General features: G+C 39.4%; 1 protein-coding gene across 4 annotated transcripts in view; it reads left to right on the forward strand.

Annotated features, from left to right (window-relative positions):
- RGL1 (ral guanine nucleotide dissociation stimulator like 1) overlaps positions 1 to 21,666 on the forward strand; it is a 319,950-nt gene that overhangs the window by 158,853 nt on the left and 139,431 nt on the right. For all 4 annotated transcript variants that reach the window (XM_043963235.1, XM_043963233.1, XM_043963236.1 and 1 more), the window contains one exon: positions 930 to 1,040. In XM_043963235.1, coding sequence (XP_043819170.1) covers positions 930 to 1,040 — 111 coding nt within the window. The remainder of the gene's footprint in view (positions 1 to 929; positions 1,041 to 21,666) is intronic.

Genomic DNA, 21,666 nt, shown 5'->3' on the forward strand with positions numbered 1-21,666 from the left:
TGTGTGTGTGTGTGTGTGTGTGTGTGTGTGTGTGTGTGTGAGAGAGAGAGAGAGAGAGAGAGAGAGAGAGAGAGAGAGAGAGAGAGAGAGAGAGAGAGAGAGAGATACGGCAGCAAAGGGAAACTTTTCAGAAAAGGAAAAACTAAGTTAGCGAGTCTGGGTGAATCCAGGAGGTTTTTTTTTTTGTTTTTGCTTTTTCCTTTTCTCTGGCTCAGGATTCTTTAATATGAAACTTGGGTTTAGTCGGGGACACAGGCAAATCCGGGAATCATTTCAGAAAATGTTTTAGTTGCAAGTGCATGATGATGTTATGTTTTTTTTTCTCACTTGCCAGATTATCTGATAGAAATAAAACTTCCCAGCCCCTTTAACTTTTAAAATTCCAAAATCTTAAAGGGAGATGAATGGAATGCCAACTCTTAGTATTTTAGACATTTGTTTGCTTTTGAGTTTAAATAAGTGAGACATTTTTAAAAAGTACAATATTCTTCCAGTGACTTTTCCCCTTTTACTTGGGGAGGGGGTGGTGCTGGTATGTGTGAAAAAGTTGGCTAATCCAAACCAAATCTTTTTCTTCTGGGGGAAAAGTTTTTTGTTTTTTTAAAAAGCTATTTAAAATATGTGAGAGTCTAGGAAAAATAACTAAATGGAAAAGTCCAGGTATCCTGATACCACAGAAAAAGGCAGCCTGCCAAATAAATCTCGGGATTCCCTCTATCTCAATGTGCAGTGAGTTGCTCTGATTGTTAGATTTATTTTGAACAGCTCATCTTGTGCCTTGAGAATTGAGGGAGACACAGTTGTAAGCAGCAAAGCAGCTGGATACATTGTGGTTTGAGAGAGGAAGAAAAGCACTCTTTTTCTTTCTCTCTCTCTCTCTCTCTCTCTCTCTCCTTTCTCTCTTTTTATTTTTCTCCCTTCCCTGGCAGAGCTCGATTCAGGACTGGGGTGAAGAGGTAGAGGAAGGAGCTGTTTACCATGTCACCCTCAAAAGAGTCCAAATCCAACAGGCTGCCAATAAAGGAGCGCGATGGCTAGGGGTGAGTAACACTGTCTCAGTAGAGGCTGGAGAAGCTTTGGGAACTTTGCAGCTGCCTGCCGTGGAGTTTCCAAGTGTCTGTCTTTCTGTGAATATCATTATTATTTAGCAAAGGCAGACTTTCCCATAGAAAGGAAACTGACAACAAACCAAGTTTTTTTTCTTTTTTTCTTTCTCTAGTGGACTGCAGAAAACAGGTCTGGTTTTGTGCTTGGTGTTTTCAAAAGCTCCTTCCCTAGGCTTGTCAATAATTCAAAACCTCTTAGAAGTCCCTTGAGATTGAAGGCAAACAGATTCTGGGTGGAGAACGGTGCCACAAAGTAACCAGGAAAGATAGTGGGGCTTGGAACAGGAGAGATAAGCAAACTTTGCCCACATAGCATCCCTCTGTCCCTTACCCTGTCCCCCCCTCCATAGAACCCTCCCACCCTCCTTCTGCATTTTCAAGTACTATACATAGAGTGCCAAGTGAACGGACCATACATATCAAACCAGCTTTTTTTTCAGTGACAGGCTTTCTAGTTTCTCCTCCTGTCCATGCATTTTCATTGCCTTCAGACTGCATATATGGGGTACTGGGCTTTTGAGAGGTTCTGCTTTCCAGAAATAAATGTCTTTTTCTCATTGAGACTCTGAAATATGTGGTGAGATCATGTCAGTTTTGTCAGAAATCATTCAGCTCACCCTGAATGGAGGGAAATGAGAGAGAAAGACAGAGACAGAGAGAGACACACACTCAGAAAGAGGCAGACAGACACAGAGAGAGGTAATCTCTCTAGTTAGTGACAGGTTGGGGTAAGTATCACATTCTGAGAAAAGAAAAGGATCCATGACCTGGGAGATACAAACAAAATGATCTTGGAGCAGAAAGGTGACAAGGTGGACTTGATGGAAGACTGAATGGTGGGTTAAGTTTTCTGGAGGGAACAGAGTTTTGCATGTGAATCAGGTGTAATTTTATCTGGCCTTGTTCTTGATGAAGCCTCACATCATAACAGGTTTTAAGAAGAGACGCTTAGTGATCATCTTGTTCAGCCTCCGAGTTTTATAGAGAAACCAAGGGCCAGAGAAAGGAAGTGATTTGCCAAGGTCATACAGATGGCAAATGTCAGAGCTAAGATTCAAACTCATGTCTTCTGGTTCCAAATGCAGTTTGCTTTCCACCATACCACACTCAATTCTAGACCTATATTGTTTAAGTATCAAATGTATCCTCTATGTATCACTTTCAGGAAGCCTCAGAATGTATCAATCAGTAATCAACAGTAACCTGCAAAATTTTGGGGGGAGAGGGAGCTTATGAGGGACAGGAGAGGAAACAAAATTTACTCAAGGCTTCCTCTTAGGAACAGGGGAACCATGTAGCCTTGCCCTTCCCATCTCTCCCCCCCAGAACCCCCCCACCAAATCATACACAGGGTTTAAAGAAGGACATCTAAAAATCCTCAATTTCCTCAACTGTGTTAACTGCTGACATTGATATTCTGTGCTTTTCTTCCTGTTAAAGTTGGGGGCAACCAAAACTATTAAAATCAGCGGCAGCACTCCTTAGGTGCTGGAAGGTATTTGTTAGTGACCGCTTCATCTTTGGTCAGCAAGTCACTGAAGTTAGTCAATGAGAACTGGAGAGTTTTATCCATTTATTGGGTATCTAACCTGAGATGTAATTTGAACATTAGTTATGCATCTCATCAGCAATTCTGACAGGAAAAGCAGAACTAGAATTTGGAGTACTCATCATCTTATTGTTGGCTCGTATATTTTTTAAACATGCTGTGGTTTTGGTCACCCTGGTTATTTCAAAACGAATCATAACTACTGAATAATCACAGCTGCCTTCAAAAAAGTCATTACAATTTTCTGGTACAGGGTTATTCCTCTCTAATGACACTGTTCATCTTGCTTGGGTTGCACTTTTAGTTTTTAGCCAAATACAATAGCAGTAAATGACTGAATCATGTTGTAAGGGAGAAAAGGCTAACTAGGCATTCCTCCAAACAGATGCTTGGGGGCTGTGGTTTATAGAGACCTCCTCAGTCGTTTATTATTACTTCGTACTCTTTGTCTATTGGTTCACCTTTCCCTCTCCAGTGGTCCTACACCCCCCACCTCTGATACTTCACATTGCCTATGAACACAGACACACACACAATCACAGTCACAATCACAATCACAATCCAGAGTTCACTTGCTTCTTAATAAGACAGTAGATTTTTGCCTAGAAGGGTGAGGAATTCAGAAAAATTGCCCAAATTCACGGAAGAGAGTATGCCTCCCCACTCATAGTATCTGTAGTTTGGTGCTACCAATACTTAAAATTGCTTAGGGCTTTTACAGAATCTTGGTGTTGGAAGGGATCTCAGAGGTTATCAAATCCAAACTGTTATCTGACCCCAAATCCCCTCTACAACATTCCTGACAAGTGGTCATAGGTAATAGGATTTTGAATTGTAAGAGATCTCAGATAATTTAGTCATTTTATACAAGAGTTAAACTCTGATAGGTGAAATGAATTGAATGAATGAATTAAAAAGCATTTATTAAGTGCTTACTGTGTGCAAGGCATTGTGTTGAGAGAAAAGGCTTTTCATTAGGTTTGGGGGCTAAAAATACAAAAGTGCTGGACAGCATTGTTTGGGGAGTGGTGGCCAAGGAAGTCATCTTGAGTCTAGGGAGATACAGGGATCAAGAGTGGAGCCATTAGGCTACCCATAACCCATTCCAGGAGCAGTGATTGATGTTCCCAGAGCAAGAAGTAAAAGGGAGGAAAAGAAGGAGCAGAGAGTTGGATTAGGACAGATGGCAAGATGCTCGCACAGGCCCTGGTTTCCTGACGGACTACTGCTGGATAGAGTTTACCCAAAGTCAAACAGGTTGTAAAGAACAGAGTTGGGATTTAAACCCAGGTCCCCTGATTCCAAACCCAGTGGCCCTTCCATTATGTAGCACTGCCTTTTAGTCTCCATAAGATTTTGGAGTCTGTTATCTTCTTTTCTCTTTGATGCTCCCAGCACACTCATTCCCCATTTTTGGAGCTCTGCTTCAGTCTCAGGAAATTCCAGATTTAACTCTATGTGGCCTAATCAACTGGGGTCATGGTAATCAGGATTTTAAGGTTTTTTTTTTCTTTTTCAGTGAAATGAAGTGATTTCTTGTGCATGTCACCATTTCAAAATTCCTAAAAGGAACCACTTTTAGAATTAAATAGAAAGTGAGAGTAGGAAGAGAAACAAAGAAATGATAACCCAAGGTTCTTAACATGCTTTTTACGAACTTAAAAACAAAACTATTTTTGTGCCTATTTCAGTATAGGGCATCCCAAAATATCATAAACTATTAAAACTTTGCTTAAAACTGCAGAATGACTTTTAGGGCACTAGTATAATTGGTTTCTTTCATACTCCTATGTATTTTATGCATTTAAAAATATTATTCTGAAGAGGAACCCATAGGCTTTACCAGATTGCCCAAGATGGATCCATGACACAAAAAGAGTTAAGAACTGCTATGGTTGATTATAAAGATAGTCACAGTTTCATTTTTGTTTTTCTATCTCCTTTGAATAACATAGTTCCTGCACACAGTAGGTACTTAGTAATCAGTGTTTGTTCATTGATCAAGAGAGTCTTGAGAAGAGGGAAAGGATGTGTTTATTAATTAAAAGTTCTTCAAGTGTTCCATCTTATATTTCTTTTCTATAGCAGCAGGGCCTCTATCACTGGGAGGGCCACACAGTAGATTTTTTTTTTTTAGTGAGGCAATTGGGGTTACGTGACTTGCCCAGGGTCATACAGCTAGTAAGTGTTAAGTGTCTGAGTCCGGATTTGAACTCAGGTACTCCTGAATCCAGGGCCGGTGCTCTATCCACTGCACCATCTAGCTGCCCCCCTCACACAGTAGATTTTTAAGAAATACTTCAAGAATTGAAAGAGATTTCTGAAATGAAGCATAGATAAGAAAGCTAGCCACAGAAAGGAAAGGAATGCTAAGAACTTCTAAGAACATACTTCTACCTTCTGAGTTAAAAAATGATGAAATACTTGGAATACAAATTGGTATTACAGAGTGGATGGGAGCAGTGATCAAGGGAAGATGATATCTACAAAGCATTTTGGGTTGTTTTTTGTTTTTGAGGTAAAATAGCAAGTCCATCTTACCATAAAGCTTGTGGCAGTTTTTCTTTCTGTGTTTTGGATGACAGATGTTACAAATCTGGATATTTCATTGTGATTGGCGAAGACACTACTTTGGTGGAGAGAGTGTCTTCATTTTAAAAAGTGATATGGGGGCAGCTAGATGGCGCAGTGGATCGAGCGCCAGCCCTGGATTCAGGAGGACCTGAGTTCAAATCCGGCCTCAGACACTTAACACTTACTAGCTGTGTGACCCCAATTGCCTCACCAAAAAAAAAATGATATAAGTACAATGTTATGTAGAATATAAAGTTAAGCATAGCTCTTGCCAAGTAGACTTACACTGTCATCCAAGCAGCTAAAATAACCTATGAATTTTTTTGTTTGTACTCTAGCACTCAGATCTTGATACAGAATTAGAATTAGAATTCAGTCTTAAGGGGGAAGATATAGAATGGCATATACCCAGATGCTAAGTGTCTTATTTAATCCAAAGACACACAGTTTTGTTTTGGGTTGTTAATAGTGTGTAGTGGAAAGATCGCTGGATTTGGATTCTGAAGATCTGGGTTTTAGTATTCACTCTGCCACTTACTAGTTGCTTGACCTTAGGCAAGTCATTTTATATCTCTGGTCCTCAGTTTCCTCAGCTGTAAAATGTGGATGATGATACTTATACTACCTACTGCTAAGGGTTGTTGTGAAGAAAGCACTTTTTAACACTATAGAAAAATAAATCGCTGCTATTATTAAAGTAATCCCATACTTTGGGGAACACCATAGTTGGTTGTAAAACTAACAGTGAAAGGAGATGCAGACACTCCTGGCTTGTACATCTTGTGTGTTGACAGCAAGGTTATGTTGGGCAGTCTTTTTGGCTAAACTATTAAAGCACTGACCTCATTTTTCACTTACAGAAAGATACCAGGTGGGATTATTTTGCTCAAATATTGCCCCTGGAAGAAGAATGACCCTGGCTATGAACCAACAATTCTGTTGAGCCAGGTGGTGTTTGGAAGAGGAAAGGATCAAAACTTTTGCATGTCTTTGTTGCCAGTATTGTTGGTGAATCTACATTATTCATGTAGGTGGCAATAATTGAAGGAAACTTCACTGTTCTCAAGAGGATGGGAACTTGAACTATTGTAGACAGAATGCTCCTTATTATGAGTGCTATATGGGAGGTTGAGAGGACATGGTTTGTAGTTAGTATAATTTCTGGCAACCTTTCTTACCAGTGATTTCAGACTATCACAGATTCATGATCAAACAAATTGCATCTGATTCTAAGGAAGGACAGTTCAGAATGAAGGTATTTAGTGGTGGTAGGTTATCATTGGTAGGTTTGTCCAAACAAATTAGAGATTTTTAACTTTCAAAGGACTATATTATGTGCATACTCTTCATAACTGATGTGTTGGTAGCCCAGCACACATGTTGGCACACAAGGAGAATAGAGATATTTTCTCTTTTGTGGGAGTTGGGGGCGGGGAAGTTTGGTGACTTTGGTTGGAGGGAAGATGATACTTAGAAATGTAACTTGTTTTTAAGTAAGCCTAATAGCTGAGATTCCTGATGCTTAGAAAGAATGATCTGTGTTTGGCATTGTGCAATTACCAATAACTTGGATAAAGACCTAGGTTTTGTGAGTATCCAGTTTGTAGCCAACAAAGCTAGGAGGAATAGCAAACACACTGGATGGTAAGAATCAGGTTCTCAATTAGCTAGAACACAAATATATTAGGAATAAGTGTAAACCTTTACACTTGGATTTTTAAAAAAATAGTTTCACTACAAGAAGGGGTAGATCTAAGGTTTTGAGTGGATTGCAAGTTCAATATGAATCAACAGTATCATATGGTAGCTAAAAAAAGCTAAGGTGATCTTAGGCTACATTAAGAGAGAATAAGGTGATAATCTGCTCTTGTCAGACCATATCTGAAATATTGTTTTCAGTTTGGTTCTGAGAAACATGGTTTTTTTTTTCCAGAAGGAAGTTGATAAGTTAATGTCCAAAGAATGGCAACTAGGATGATGAAACATCTTGAGATGATGTCCTGTGAGGATCACTTCAAGGAACTGTGGAGAACAGAAGACTTAGGAAACATGATAGCTGTTTTCGAGTATTTCAGGAGTTATGTAGAAGAGAGAGTGAACTTGATCTGTTTGACCACAGAGAGGACAGAACTGAAAACAATAGGTGGAAACTGAAAAGAGGCAGATTTGTACTTGATAAAGATACCTCCCCCCCCAGTTATAACTATCCAAAAATGAAATGGATGGCCTCTTTGGATAATGGGTTCCTCTTCACTGAAAGTCATCAAGAGTAAGGCTTGATGACCATTGTTGGGGATATTGTAGCATGGATTATTGTTTAGGTATAGGTTGGACAAAATGGCCACTGAGGTCCCTGCCAACTCTGAGATTCTATAATTCTGTGACATAGTGAAATTGGATGGTGAACATTCACTTAAGTTGTTAAGTCCTACTGATTCTTCATAATATTTATCTCAAATCTACTCCTTCCTTTATATTCACACTACTATCATCTTAACTAAGGTCCTTATCAATTCTCCATTGTTCTATTCTAATAGGCTTTTGACCTCCAATCTAATCTGTCACCCAAGTGCCAACATAATCTTCCTACTGAGCAGGGCCAACCATGTTACACCTCCCTTCCTCCCACTCAAAAATCAGCAGTGGCTCACTATTACTTATCAGACAAAATATAGTCTCCTTAGCCATATGTTTCAGGTCCTCCACAATCTGGTTCCAGCTTACCTTTGCAGCCTTATTCATCATGCTCCTATTCACATACTTCATATTCCAGCTAAACTGGACTAATAATCATTTCTAGACATAGCCCTGTATTCTCCTGCTTCTGTGAATTCCCATAGGCTATCCTTTATATCTCTAACACACTTCATCTAGCTTGTTGAAGTCTCCTCTTCCTTCAAGACCCAAGGAGAGTGCCATCACCTGCACAAAAACTTCCTTGATTTCTGCCCTTCCCACCCCCAGCTTGAAGTGATATCGTATTTAAGTTTTCCTTGAGTAGGTTGGAACTTTCTTTTGTTCCATCACATTCTTCTCTGGTGGCTAGAGGGCTGGACTTGCAGTCAAGAAAACCTGTACCATGATGATGATGATGTTTCATCTCTATATTCCTAGCACATAGCACACTACTTTGCATGTACTGGGTGCTTAGTAAATGTTTATTTATTTATTTATTTATGTTTTTCTTTTGCAACAAACATTTATTTTTCCAGTTACATGTAAGGGTAGTTTTCAACATTTCTTTTCTTTTTTATTTCTTTCTTTTTTTCTTTGGCGAGGCAATTGGGGGTAAGTGACTTGCCCAGGGTCACACAGCTAGTAAGTGTTAAGTGTCTGAGGTTGGATTTGAACTCAGGTCCTCCTGACTCCAGGGCCAGTGCTCCATCCACTGCACTACCTAGCTGCCCCTCAACATTCATTTTCATAAGATTTAGAGTTCCAAATTTTTCTTCCTCCCTCCCTCCCTTTCCTCCCCCTTCCCTCTCTTTCTTCCCCCCTCCACAAGACCGCAACCAGGTTATATATGTACAAACCACAAGTGCTCTTTTTATCAGTTCTTTCTATGGGGGTGGATAGTAAGCTTCATCATTAGTTCCTTGGGATTGTCTTGGATCATTGCATAGTTGAGAGTAGTTAAGTCATTCACAATTGCTCACTGAACAATACAGCTGTCACTATGCACAACGTCCTCCCAGCTCTGCTCACTTCACTATACATCAGTTCATGAGTCTTTCCAGGTTTTTCTGGGATCATTTTATTTGTCATTTCCTATAGCACAAGATAGTAAATGTTTAAAATGAATTAAACTTAAAAAAAGGTTCTAAGATTTTACAAAATAGTTCTAGACTTCCTTTAGACAGTGACTTCTCCAGTGTTTTTAAAACAAAGAAGGTCATTTATTTCTTAATATTTTACTAGTACTACCTTCAAAATGAGGTTTGGCAAGTACCGTGCTTATTTGGTGTTGAAATGCCCATGAGTTAGATTTAAGTGTTATTAATGCAAACATTAGTTTGCAGTTTGTCATTATTGCGTTAATTTAGGAAAACTGGGACTTGTGGTTATATTAGTAGGTTTGTTTTATTTAGCCTTAGGAAAGTAAGTTTCCAAATGTGTTTTCATAGAAAATTGTAGATACACTGAAATAGCATCCCTCCCCTCTTCCTTAAAAACAGATTTAGAAAGAAATTATTCCTATGATAGGTTAGCTTATAAACTATGAAGGAAATATAGACAGCACGCATTCTCTGAGACATAGCTATTTTAGTAAAGCATGTTTAACATAAAGCTAAGAACATTCACTTCAGCCACACAAATCTCAATCACATCTGACTTCAAAATATTACTATATGTCTAACCCCAGCAAATGTACTGCAACATAAATAAAAGAGCCATGTTAACTTCTTATAATGTGCCTTTTAAAAAAGCTGTAGATGGATGTGAATGTTTATTCTCTGATGACAAACCTAGCAAAGTTAAGAGAGGCCCTTTACCAGAAGGTTGACCAGTATATGACAATTTGGGTTTTTTTTTTTTAAGCTTCTGTACCCAGTGACGGACACCTGCCAAGAGATGGGGGGAATTTATCTGCATTTGTAGAGGGAACATTCACACTGATGAAATCATGCATCCTTGATTTATTGAATTATGTACCATCTTATTTTTGTGGAAATTGAAGGCAAGAAAGATTGGTCTTTTGGAGCTGTGACCACAGGGAGCCGGGGTCAGGGCGGGTGGGGGGGCAGAGGAGAGAGAGAATTAGGGTAAGCTATTTTCACTTCCACCTTAGCTCTTGGTTATAATTTGCCAGTGTTCTTTCCTTTTTATTCATGATGTGCTTTGTTAGTGCTTTTCTTTTCTAGGATTCCTAAGTGACCAGGATCATAGCAGTATGTATTATGTATTTTTGTGCATATGTATACATGTCTGTGTATAATCTAAACAAAATAGTACCTCTGTGTGATAAAGCTCTACTGTCAATTCAACAAACATTCATTTAAACCCGTACTATGTGAAAAGGTACTTTGCTAGGTATTTAGGATGCAGAACCACAGTCCTTGCTTTCAAGAAGCTTATATTCTAGTGGGAAGACACAGGATCTACACCATAAGTAAATACAAAGCATGTATAAAGTAAAGAGTCACAAAGTAATTTGGGAGGCTGAGCACGCACCAACACTTAAAATGAATAAATCATCACAACAGGCTTGGATGGGAGGAGGCCCTGTTGCTGAGTCATAGCAGGTCCTAAAGACACAGAGGTGATGCGGGAAGTATCTAGTATTTCTCTTTTTTTCCTTTTCCTTTTTTTTTTTTTGCAGGGCAATGGGGGTTAAGTGACTTGGCCAGAGTCACACAGCTAGTAAGTGTCAAGTGTCTGAGGCCAGCTTTGAACTCAGGAACTCCTGAATCCAGGGCTGGTGCTCTATACTAGCCACCCTAGTATTTCTTTTTATGATAAGACTCTTTTGGTGTGAAGGGCATTCTAGAACAAGAGGAGATTTTTTAAAAACAACAATAACTGATTAAATGTTTGAAAACAATAGGAGCATCTCCCTCCTATTTTAAGAACAGCTCAACAAACCCCTTGTTGGTTTGTCAGATGTGTCAAGATTTAGAGCTGTTTTCTCATTCCCTGTATAATGGTCAAGGACTCGGTATAAGAGATTTATCTTTGATGTCGGCCTTCCTAGGGCTTTGGAAAGAAAATCTGGATTTCTAGTTGGCAAAACCATTCAGCATAAACTCTCTAAAAGTACCTCTGTGCGTGGTGCTCCATGTGCTTTCCGTGGTATGTGTTAAGATTAATGTGATTTACACAGCAAGTGTTTATTAGGCTATTTTCCCCAAATTCACAACTTGAATCCATTCAGGGCTACATAAACTCCTCTGTTAGATACCACTACCTCAGAGCAGCAGCATTCACAAACACTCCTTTCAGTGGGCCAGTGTGGAAGTGAACAATCTCTTTGCATTCTGTACAATGTCACTACATGGTTGAGTGAAGTCTTGAAGTGAAACTCTCTGACTTTCTTAAATTAGCCTCTTTCCCCATTGGATGGCCCTGTATGGCCAAGAAGAGGTGAGTTAAATCCAAGCTGGATTCCAGTTGTAGGAGTTTTCTTAACTGGTGGCAATGGATGTACAAGGCAGAAAAAGTATAACTTGGCTTCTCAGCTCCCAAGGGAACTTTACAGAGGCAGTGGTTGAGAAAAGTCATCGCATGTCCCGCCTAAATTGACAAAATTCAAGTGGGACATCACCAAGAGAATAAATATGGAACCCACAGACGGTGATTACAGCGTTGTGTTTCAAACACCAGTTCTTGAGTTTCTGACTGTTTTGGTAGGAGCACAGGGCACTCTATGGCTGGACAGCCTGGGTGTTCTTTTTTGTCTTCCTTCCTCCCCTCCAACTTCTTTAAACTCTCTTTGACACTGTTTATACTGGCAACTTCCAGTGCTGTCTTTGGAGGCTTTCTATGTAGGCTAGCTCCAGGCCCCATATTAAAACAAAACAAAACAAAACAAAACCCCTCCACTTAAATTCCTGGATGGTATAATTCTATCTGCATTCACCACTGCTATTTTTCTTTCCTGCCACTCACATATGCATTTGAACTTGCATATGCAAACAAATGCACCTACAGTATCCAGTCACCTTGTAACAGTTTTTCCTTTAGGTTACTTTGAGGGTTTAATGTGTTTCCCTGAGGTCACATTGCCATTTCTGTTGCAATGTTCAGAACCTCATTATTTCAGCTCTTTCTGCTTGGGCTGCCCTGAATTGCCACATCCTGGTGGCTGTCCTCTGATTTACTTTATCTTCTTCAATAATTGTCTTTTGTAAAAACAAGACAAGGCAACCCAATTTGAGCCCAAATGCTGTAGACGTGGCCTTCTTTAGTCTTAGATGTGCTGGAAGATAATGCCCTCTGCCTTTGACTCTATACCTTCTTTTTATACGATGTGAATTGAATTTTCTCTTCCACATTGTGTTGGGAGTGATTTACTGATTTGCTGTCTTGAACCTTTTAAAGCTATCTTCTGCTCTCTGTTTTGCAGGCTCTGACCTCTGAGATTAACAGTCTACTGTGAGTATGTGTGTGTGTGTGTGTGTGTGTATTTTTACCCTTATACTGATTACCTTATGTTTTTCAACATTTAACTACTTCAGCCATCTGTTGTCCATTCTCTGCAGTCCATCACAACAAGGTTGCCCTTAGACCTTGGTAAACTCTCCCCACAAGTTTGGCTTTTCACTGTTTCCTGTTCAAGGGTGAACAGGTCAACCGTTTTTGCTTTTATTTGTTGACTTCTGGGTTTCAAATAGCTCTTTTCACCTGGAGCAGAAATGATTCCAAGTCTAAATCATTCTACTTTGTAGAGCTGAAAATATTTTGGAGTTTATAAAAGGTGCTAAAAAAATTAGATGTGGGCTCTGCTGAACTTGTATGGTGCACACATCAACAGACTAGAGTTACTGCTTACCTTGGGCAGTTCTCTTAGCTCCGGCTTCTCAAAAGTTATAGCTTTGATCACCACTGGAGAGAGAATGAAGGGGACAGGAGAGAACAGGGGGTTTTATGGCTATTGGTAAAACAAGTTGTAGGTGGATTGCATATCAGGTGTAGATAAAATGCCATGAGACCTGTGGAAATTGTGCTGTTTGAAATTGTCTCTTTAGTAGAAAATAAGCTCCTTGAAGTCAGGGTATTTTTTTATTTTTGCCTTTGTATCTTCAGTGCCTAGCACAGTTCCTGGAACATAGTAGGTACTTAATAATACATGCTCATAGAGATATTTGGCACTCCTAATAGAAATTACAGGAAGCCAAAAGTCTTTGAGTAATAAGTGAACCACAGGGAAAGGGTGTTTTTTTCTCTCTGCCAAATATTGGCTCTTAGGGGATGTGCTATTAATAAGCTAAGTGGCTTAGTGGGCTTGGAATTAGGAAGTTAAAAAAAATCAGGAACCTGAGTTCAAATCTAGCCTCTGACACCTACTAGCTGTGTGACCCTGGGCAAGTCATTTAATCTCCATTTGCTTCAGTTTCCTCATCTGTAAAATGGGGATAATAATAGCACCTACCTCCCAGGGTTGTTGTGAAGATCATGAAACAATCACATTTCAGGTAAAGCACTTAACACAATGCCTGGCACACATAAATGTTAGTTGTTCTTGTCATCATCGTTGCCGTTGACATTGTCACCACCATCATCAAAATCCATAGTTAATAGGACCTGCATTACTTTATTTTTTATAGACTTGAATTATATAATGGTATGATAATTGGCATATTTCTTTGAAGTTATCAAGGACAGCCTGATAGAGAATTTAATTGCTAATAGGAGAAGTGTCTGAACTCAGTTAAAAATTTTGAAGAAATTGTACCTCTTGGCACTTTTTTCTTGGGATGTTGTGAAAGGACCAATATTTACCTGAGTTTCTTCCTCCAACTGCCCATTCTTTCACTGGGTTAAGTCAGATTTTTCCTAAAAGGTAACACAGCCAGAACTTGATTAGCCCCAGACATTGAGCAAGGCTCAAGCTGTTTCTTCCTTGCCCCTCTCCCCTACAGCTTTCTGGTCATATAGGGCATCGAAGGTTCTACCCATGTGGGGTGGTGGTTCCCTTACACTTGGTGGTTGTCCAAAGATCACCCTGCCCTACTTGTCCATAGGGAGTGGAAAGGAGCTGCTTCTACAAATACTAAGTGCTTTGATATCTTTGCCCTGTTAGTAAACCTCCTTTTGTTAACTGTTGAGTGATGCACAAGGGCCTTATTTTGCCCCCAACATGGAACCTGAACTAACAGGGTTCCCCACAACAGTTCTTAGCCCCATACACTTGATCCCATGATCCACGACTGACCCTTCTTTAGCTGAACTTTCCCTAAACAAAAGTGCTCTGTATGGAATCATATCTAGTCCAACCCATATTTGAAGAAGATTACCCTCTGCAATGTATCCAAGTGGTCAACCCAGCCTTTGCTTGAAATAGCTCCAGTGAAGGGAAACCCACAGACTTCAGAGGTTCACTATTCTGCTTTTAGACTGCTTTCATTTTTAGGCAAATGTTCTTTACATCAAGCATACATTTGCCTCTGTTCACCTTCTGCTCTCTGTTCCTAGCTCTGCCTGCTGTGGCCAAGTAGAACAAATGGAATTCCTCTTCTTTTTACAGCCTTCCCAATATTTGAAGACAGCCATTGTGTATTTCCCCCACCTTCCCAAGTTTTCCCCTTCAGGCTAAACATTCCCATTTCTTTCAAATACATTTTCATATTGCATGATATCAAGATCCTTCAGCATCCTGGCTGCTGTCTTGACTTCAGTTTATCAGTTTCTTTCTCATGTGATACCCAGAACTAACTATAATACTCCAGATGTCAGACCATGGAAAATACAGTGGCACCGGTATTTTCACGTCTTTAGTCTTGGACCCCATAACTTTCTAAGATGGCACTAGCTTTTTTTTTGGTTAATAGCATAGTCTTAATTAATATTGAGTTTTTATATAGTCCATTGAATACTCCAGATAAACTTTTTATCCATGCCTCCTTAATTTTGTACTTGTACAGGGTATTTTTCTTTGGGGGGCAAGGGGGGGGGAGAAGAACTTAGGTTTTTGAATATTTAAGCCATTTACATTCCTTTCAGCCTTCAAGTTCAAATCCAGCCTCAGATACTTGATACTTACTAGTTGTGTGACCCTGGGCAAGTCTCTTAACCCTCATTGCCCTGCAAAAATTAAACCAAACCAAACCAAAACAAAACAATTTCCTCTTTGTTGTCACTGATTTTCCTTTCCAGACTCAGTTTGTTTGGAGGTATAATACTCCTTGCTATTCATGTAGGACCATGCATGTTTTTCAATTTATTTCTTGCTACCTGTCCTTCGCTTTCATCTTTTGTTTGGTGAGTTCCTTGTTCATCCACATTCGTCTTTTTAAACTAACTTCTTCATTTCCTCTGAATCAGAATTGTTTCTTACTGCGTTTTCAGAATTTCATTCTTGGGAGCTTCCTAGCTAGCCCTTCTCAGCTAACTTGCCCTATAGAAATTTGGGCCGTAGAACCCTATCCTGAACACTTTGAAATCTGTTCTCTCAGTCTAGAGCATGTGTCTAGAGAATACCTGACTTTTTTCTCTTTTGCTAGATTCTAAGCCTGGGTGGTATGTTCCCCCCCCCCCAGAACTGATGAATAAAATGGGTCTTAGCATGACTCTAGGTTTACTTCTTAACCAATTTTCATTTTAATAATAAGTCTTTATTTTGGAAGTTCTGTGTAGAAGAATTTTCTTAGCAGGACTGTATCCCTTTTCATTTTGGTACTCTTCATTCTATAAGTATTTTCTCTTCATATCATTAGTATATAGTGAATGAATAATTTGATTTTCTGGCTTTAATTTTTGTATACCAAATTATCTTAGTTCAGCTATACAGCTAAATACTTATATACTTCTTCTATCAATTAAAAATCAGTTTGGCTACTTAACCTTGTAGCTTATTCTGTACTCTGTGTTGACTGTCTTTTACCAGAAACGGAGAGGGTAGAATTCCATTGTTCTTAGAAGTCATGTTGTTTTGTAGTTGTCAGTCTAATCATTCTAATTTGGACCTGTTTTTGAACACTGGAAAAAAAAAAACTTTGAGCTGAAAACTGAATGCCTTGATTCCCAGCTCTTAGTCCCAAACTAGACCAAAAATTTCCAAACAGATTCCTGATAAGGTTGGATTTGGTAATAAACCTCATCAAGAAGTGACTGATATGAGAGAAGCAAGAAAGGATCCTGGGAAATAAGGATATCATGAGGTGTATATTCCAGGAGGTTAAGATTAATTTTTTTTTCTTCCCCTGCCACCCAGGTTCCTTTAGAGGTCTCTAATTCTGTCATCTCTTCCCTTTGTCTCCTAGTTGCAAAATGTTATTCTTTGTCTAATCTCCCTGCTTCTCACTTGGTGACTACCTAGATTCATCTCTGTGGTCACAGTGGAGACAGTCTCCCCACCACCATCCTGTATACTTAACAAGCCCAAGTACAGTAGAATGCCCATGAATGTGAAACCTTTCATCTTAATATCCTTGACTCATAGAATCAGAGGAGGTACCTTAGAGCTCCTCTATTCTAACTCCCTCATTTTACAGGTGAGGAAACTGAGCACAGAAAAGTTAAGTGACTCTCTCAAGATCACATTGCAAACCAGGGGCAGAATCTGGATTCAATTGTCATTTATGCTTTCAGTATTAATAAGAATATGGATTGTGAGTGCAGAGTTTTTGTAGCAATGAATTGGATTAGAATTTTAAAAATTAATGGAATAGCTCCTATTTCCCAACTCTCTATGCAGGATGCTACTTATTCATTCAACAAATACATTGTAGAGAAAACTGTCATTTTTTTCTTTTCCTCTTTCCATTGGTCTATCTAGTTGGACTTTTGTGTAAAAGAAAAGGGAAAGAGACAAAGACATAAATGAATGAGGGGAAAGGAGAGAGAGGGAGGGAGGTGGGGAGAGCAGAATTTTCCCTTTTTTTCCCTGCAACCTTTAACTTCTGCCAGAGCCAGACCAAATTGTGGAGATAGGAACATGAAATTACGTCCCACAGACAGGAAGGACTTCTCATGTTTCAGAGCCTTGGCTTTTATTGCAGTAGGGTATGAACATTTGGTATGAGGCCAAATTCTGATGTGGGACTTGAACCCATGACCTAATGCCAGAGGCAAGAATGTTACCAACTGACCCACACTGACACTAATAAGATGTAGGCATTTAAAATCCTTCTTTGAGTAGTCTTATTGTTACTCTCTGTATTTTCTTCTTTCAGTTTTTCTGTCCAGTGTTCTTGACCTTCCTGCTGGAGCAGAGCCTTAGCTCTAAGATTGTTTTTTTTCCCCCTCAATGTCTTTCCATTTGCTTATTACAGCTGCTTCCCTCTTGCTTTCCATTTCTTCCGTGCAAATTCCCTTTTTGTCCCTGTTCCTTCCTCTCCTCTCCAGCAGATCATATAGTTTCCAGAAACACTTTGGCTCTTCAGCCCCTTATCTGGCTTTCCTTGTATTCAGATGTGGCCCACCCTGCTTGTCTAAGATCCTTTCCTGTTCTTCTAACCTCAACCTTCATCCCGTTTGCAGCAGTCCTCCAGCTGAAACATAGAACGAATTGACCCTTGTACTGAGAAACTGAACTGAAAATGAAATCCCTTGTATTATATTTTTAATACGTGGTTTAGTCACGTTGAGTGTTACAGGCAAACACTGGCAGCTCTCTCTCCAACTGCTGGCTCCCTCTGTGACAGATACCAAAGGAGAAAGGACTCTTGCACACTTACTTAAGCCATGGGTGTAATATTCCTCCAAAGAAGAAACATTCTCATAATCAGCTGGAGGGGTGGTTTTTGGCTAACATAACTGGTAAACAGCTGTCTTTCACATTTACTCATTATTTTGTTAACTTAATAGTCCCCATAGTAGCTGAAATTAAGAGTAATTTCCTCCTGAAAATTCTGTGGTTGTAGTTTGGGGGAGAAGTATCTTCTTAACCAATATCACCATCTAGTTTTGACATAGACAGTTCATAATTTAGGATCATTATGAAGTTCTGCTATTTGTTTATTTCTCTAAACCTCAGATTTTTCATCTGCAAAATTATTAAATGAGGGGGGGTGGGCTAAATGGTCTTAGTTCCCTCATAACCCTAAATGTATGATACTCTGAGATTTAATGAAGTCTTTTCAGAGCCCTCTCCTTTTCTCCCATTTACTGGTGCCCTCCCCCATTAATTACCTTATATTTATTTTGGATATATTATTTATATTCATGTTATATCCCCCTATTGTAGAATATAAGCTCTTTGAAGGCAGGCACTGTTTAATTTTTGTCTTTGGATTCTTTCGATCTTGCCTTTCTTAGTACCTGGCACAAAGTAGGTGCTTAATAAATACTTGTTGATTGACTGATTGAGTATATAGATAAAAACCAGCCTTTAAGTTCAGTGAAATAACTTCACAAGTATAGGAGAAGGGGATATGGCTAGACAGCAATTTCTGTGGAGAAGAAAAATCCTGGGGCTTTTACTGAATCACAAACCCAATATACGTCAACAGTTGGCAGCCCCCAAAGTACTAGGATCTTTGATTGTATTAATAGAAATAAGATGCCCAGATCAAAGAAGGTCTATTCTTACTGTGCTCTGTTGAGATGTATAGAAGCACTGATGGCATCAGTTCTCAATATAGCTACCGATCCTCTGGTTAGATGTCATAACTTATTAGAAGTTGGAACAACCAAGTGAATTGGCTTGATGGTGAATGGGAGGAAATGTTAAAGTGACAGGAGAAGTGGCAGGGAAAGTCCTTCTTCCCCACTGCAGCTGTTAAGATGGCTATATCACCAGGAAAAAAAGAAACCCTGTTTTCAAATGAGAATCCAGAATTCTGTGTGTGATCCAGTCCAAACTAAATGAGGACCATTATAATACTTATTTCTCTTTCCATAAGAACAATATGAGATCCATATTCTACTACAGCTTTCCCCTTATGCCTCCTTATGATGTGGCTGAGACTTCAGCAGGCTATATGTGCCTAAAGCATAAGCTCTAGCAGTTCCTATGAAGATAAAAAGGCATCAGACAGGAGGCTGTAGAGAGATGGAGTGTCTCTCTTTTGGAAAGCAATCCATCTAGGTGTGAAAAGGCTCCTCTCCAAAAATCTGGCCACAGCATTTCCTGAGACCATCTTTGAATGCATAGAGATGCTGCTATCTGCATTGATGGAAGGAATACTGAAACTGATGAAATAGATGATTTTTTTAAGGGTTGAAATATTGTTGATATAGGGCCTTATGGTCCCAAAAGGCTTTATGGATTTCATCTCATTTGTTCCCTTCAGTAGCCCTGTGAACTAGGTAGTACAAGGATTATCATTTTATAGAAGAGGAGAGTAGAGGCACAAAGAGATTATATTTAACTGTACACAGCTGGGAAGTGGTCAAGTTAAGACTAGAATCCAGGGTGTTTTGCATTATTTTGTTTTGTTTTTACTCCAAATGTAGTATGCTGCCTACTACATAAAATCTTATTCTGTTGGTGATCAAAACCAAATTTGAGCAATTCTGCTTAAACAGATCATCAACATCAAAATGGTTCAGTAAAAAGATGTGTTTGGGTACTATTTTCCAACTCTTTATTGACATTACTATTGCCTCCATTGATATTCACTAATGGAATGGTGTTATTGACAAATAGGTTTTTCAGTGTCTTTGTGATGCTTATCTATGAGTCATTGGTCTGTTTCTTTGAAGCATGGTGCTCTTGGGACCAGAATTAAGCTTTGAATTTTAAAGTAGCTCTTTTGATTTTTCCTTATTATTGTATTAGTCACCTAGTCCCACAGATCACTTCTTTTTTCTTTATTTTAAAAAATTTTTTGTAGGGCAATGAGGGTTAAGTGACTTTCTCAGGGTCACACAGCTAGTAAGTGTCAAGTGTCTGATACCGGATTTGAACTCAGGTCCTCCTGAATCCAGGGCCAGTGCTTTATTCACTGTGCCACCTAGCTGCTCCCACTTCTTTTTTTTTTTTTTTTGGTGAGGCAATTGGGGTTAAGTGACTTGCCCAGGGTCACACAGCTAGTAACTATTAAGTGTCTGAGGTCGGATTTGAACTCAGGTCCTCTTGACTCCAGGGCTGGTGCTCTATCCACTGAGTCACCTAGCTGCCCCCCCCCCTTTTTTTTTCTTTTTTTTTTCCCCACTTCTTTTTTGAAGAAGAGAACAAATTGACTTCAATCCTTGTACGGTTTATTATGTAAATGGTCCTAAACTAAATTAGACTTCTAAACCTATATAGGAGTGGATCTGATTGGTACTGATAGTAATAGAAATGTGGAAAGTCTTCTGGACCTTAGGCAGGTTTCACTTAATGATTTAGACTCCAGGGCCTAAGGATGGCCCAGATCTGAATTGGTGTTCAGGAAGCAAAGGTTAATATACTTGTCTGGCAGCTTTCTTTGCAGAATCACTGAATCTTAACGTTGGAAAGTATCTTAGAGGTCAGTAGTCCAAGCCTCATGTGATACTTTTTACAACATCCTTGACAAGTGGTCATCCAACCTTCAAATCCTTCAAAAAGACCTACAGTGATAAGGGCCTTTGAGCCCTATCAGCATGAGGGCGATGTGATTTCTCGGAAAATAAAATGATTCACACATTGGTGGCATTGAAGCCAGCCTGGAACAGAGGACGCTTCCCTTTCAGGCCAAGGTCATTCTCTTATGCCTGTCCTGAATTAGAAGAGACCCAGTTCCAATCACTAACCAACCCTCCATGGTTAGAAAGTTTATCTCTGGCTGGTGATGGGGCAGGCAGGACAGAAGATGCAGGGGGTATGGATGTGTACCAGGTTTGTCTCTCTGGATCTTTCTCCATAAAAAAAGAGTTAAAACCACAGAAATGAAGTTTATGGGGTTGCATGGGCCTTATATTTATTCTGACAGTTGTAAAAATTCTTTCAGCCTGGCCCATTTTTTTTCTTTCTAAAATAAAAAGAGAAGTTGGCATGAGAAAGTAAGAGATGTAAACCATGTGACTAAAATGCCTTAGCTTTTTTTCTCTGAGCCAGCTTCTTTTAAATTATACCTTAGGAATGCTCGGTGTTTTTAAAACAACTGCCCACAAAAACCTCCAAATGTGTGTTCCTGTAGCTTGGAGGCTTAGATGGCATGTGTTTTAAAGGAAGAATCCAAAAGTACCACACTTTGGACGTAATGAACTTAGATCTTCTCTGGAGACTTTGCCCTGAGGAATTGGATTACTTGAAGGAGCTGGCAAGAGGCCAGGCAACCTTTCACCTCTGTTTACTTGAGCACTGTGGGCCATAGTTGATAGTCACCCAGACCTGCAGAGGGAGTTTGGACAAGAGGATCTCCCAGGTCCCTTTCAGATCTAAAATGCTATGAGTCTAATTACTGACCTGGAGACCTAGGATTCTGCCTCTATTTGTTGGACATCAAAAAAGCAACAATTAAACTTATTCAACATTTGTATCTTCCATTGAGCAAGTGACTTAACTTCTTGCTTCTGTTTCCTCAACTAATAATTCAACTGTAAAATGGGGATAACAAAGGCACCTAATTCCTAGGGTTTTGTGAGGATGAAGCGAGATAGTTGTAATGTGCTTGGCATAGTGCCTGGCACATGGTAGGCACTATATAAATACTAGCTATTACTAGTACTATTGCTGCTGCTGCTACTACTACTACTACTACTACTACTACTACTACTACTACTATTACTACCACCACCACCACCACCACCACCACCTAGCACTGTACATCTTGTTGAGAAGTCATTTTGAGTCATGTCCAACTCTTCAAGACCTGATTTGGGATTTTCTTGACAAAGACACTGGAGTGGTTTACCATTTCCTTTTCCAAC

Source organism: Dromiciops gliroides, chromosome 4, assembly GCF_019393635.1.
Source record: "Dromiciops gliroides isolate mDroGli1 chromosome 4, mDroGli1.pri, whole genome shotgun sequence".
NCBI classification, from domain to species: Eukaryota; Metazoa; Chordata; class Mammalia; order Microbiotheria; family Microbiotheriidae; genus Dromiciops; species Dromiciops gliroides.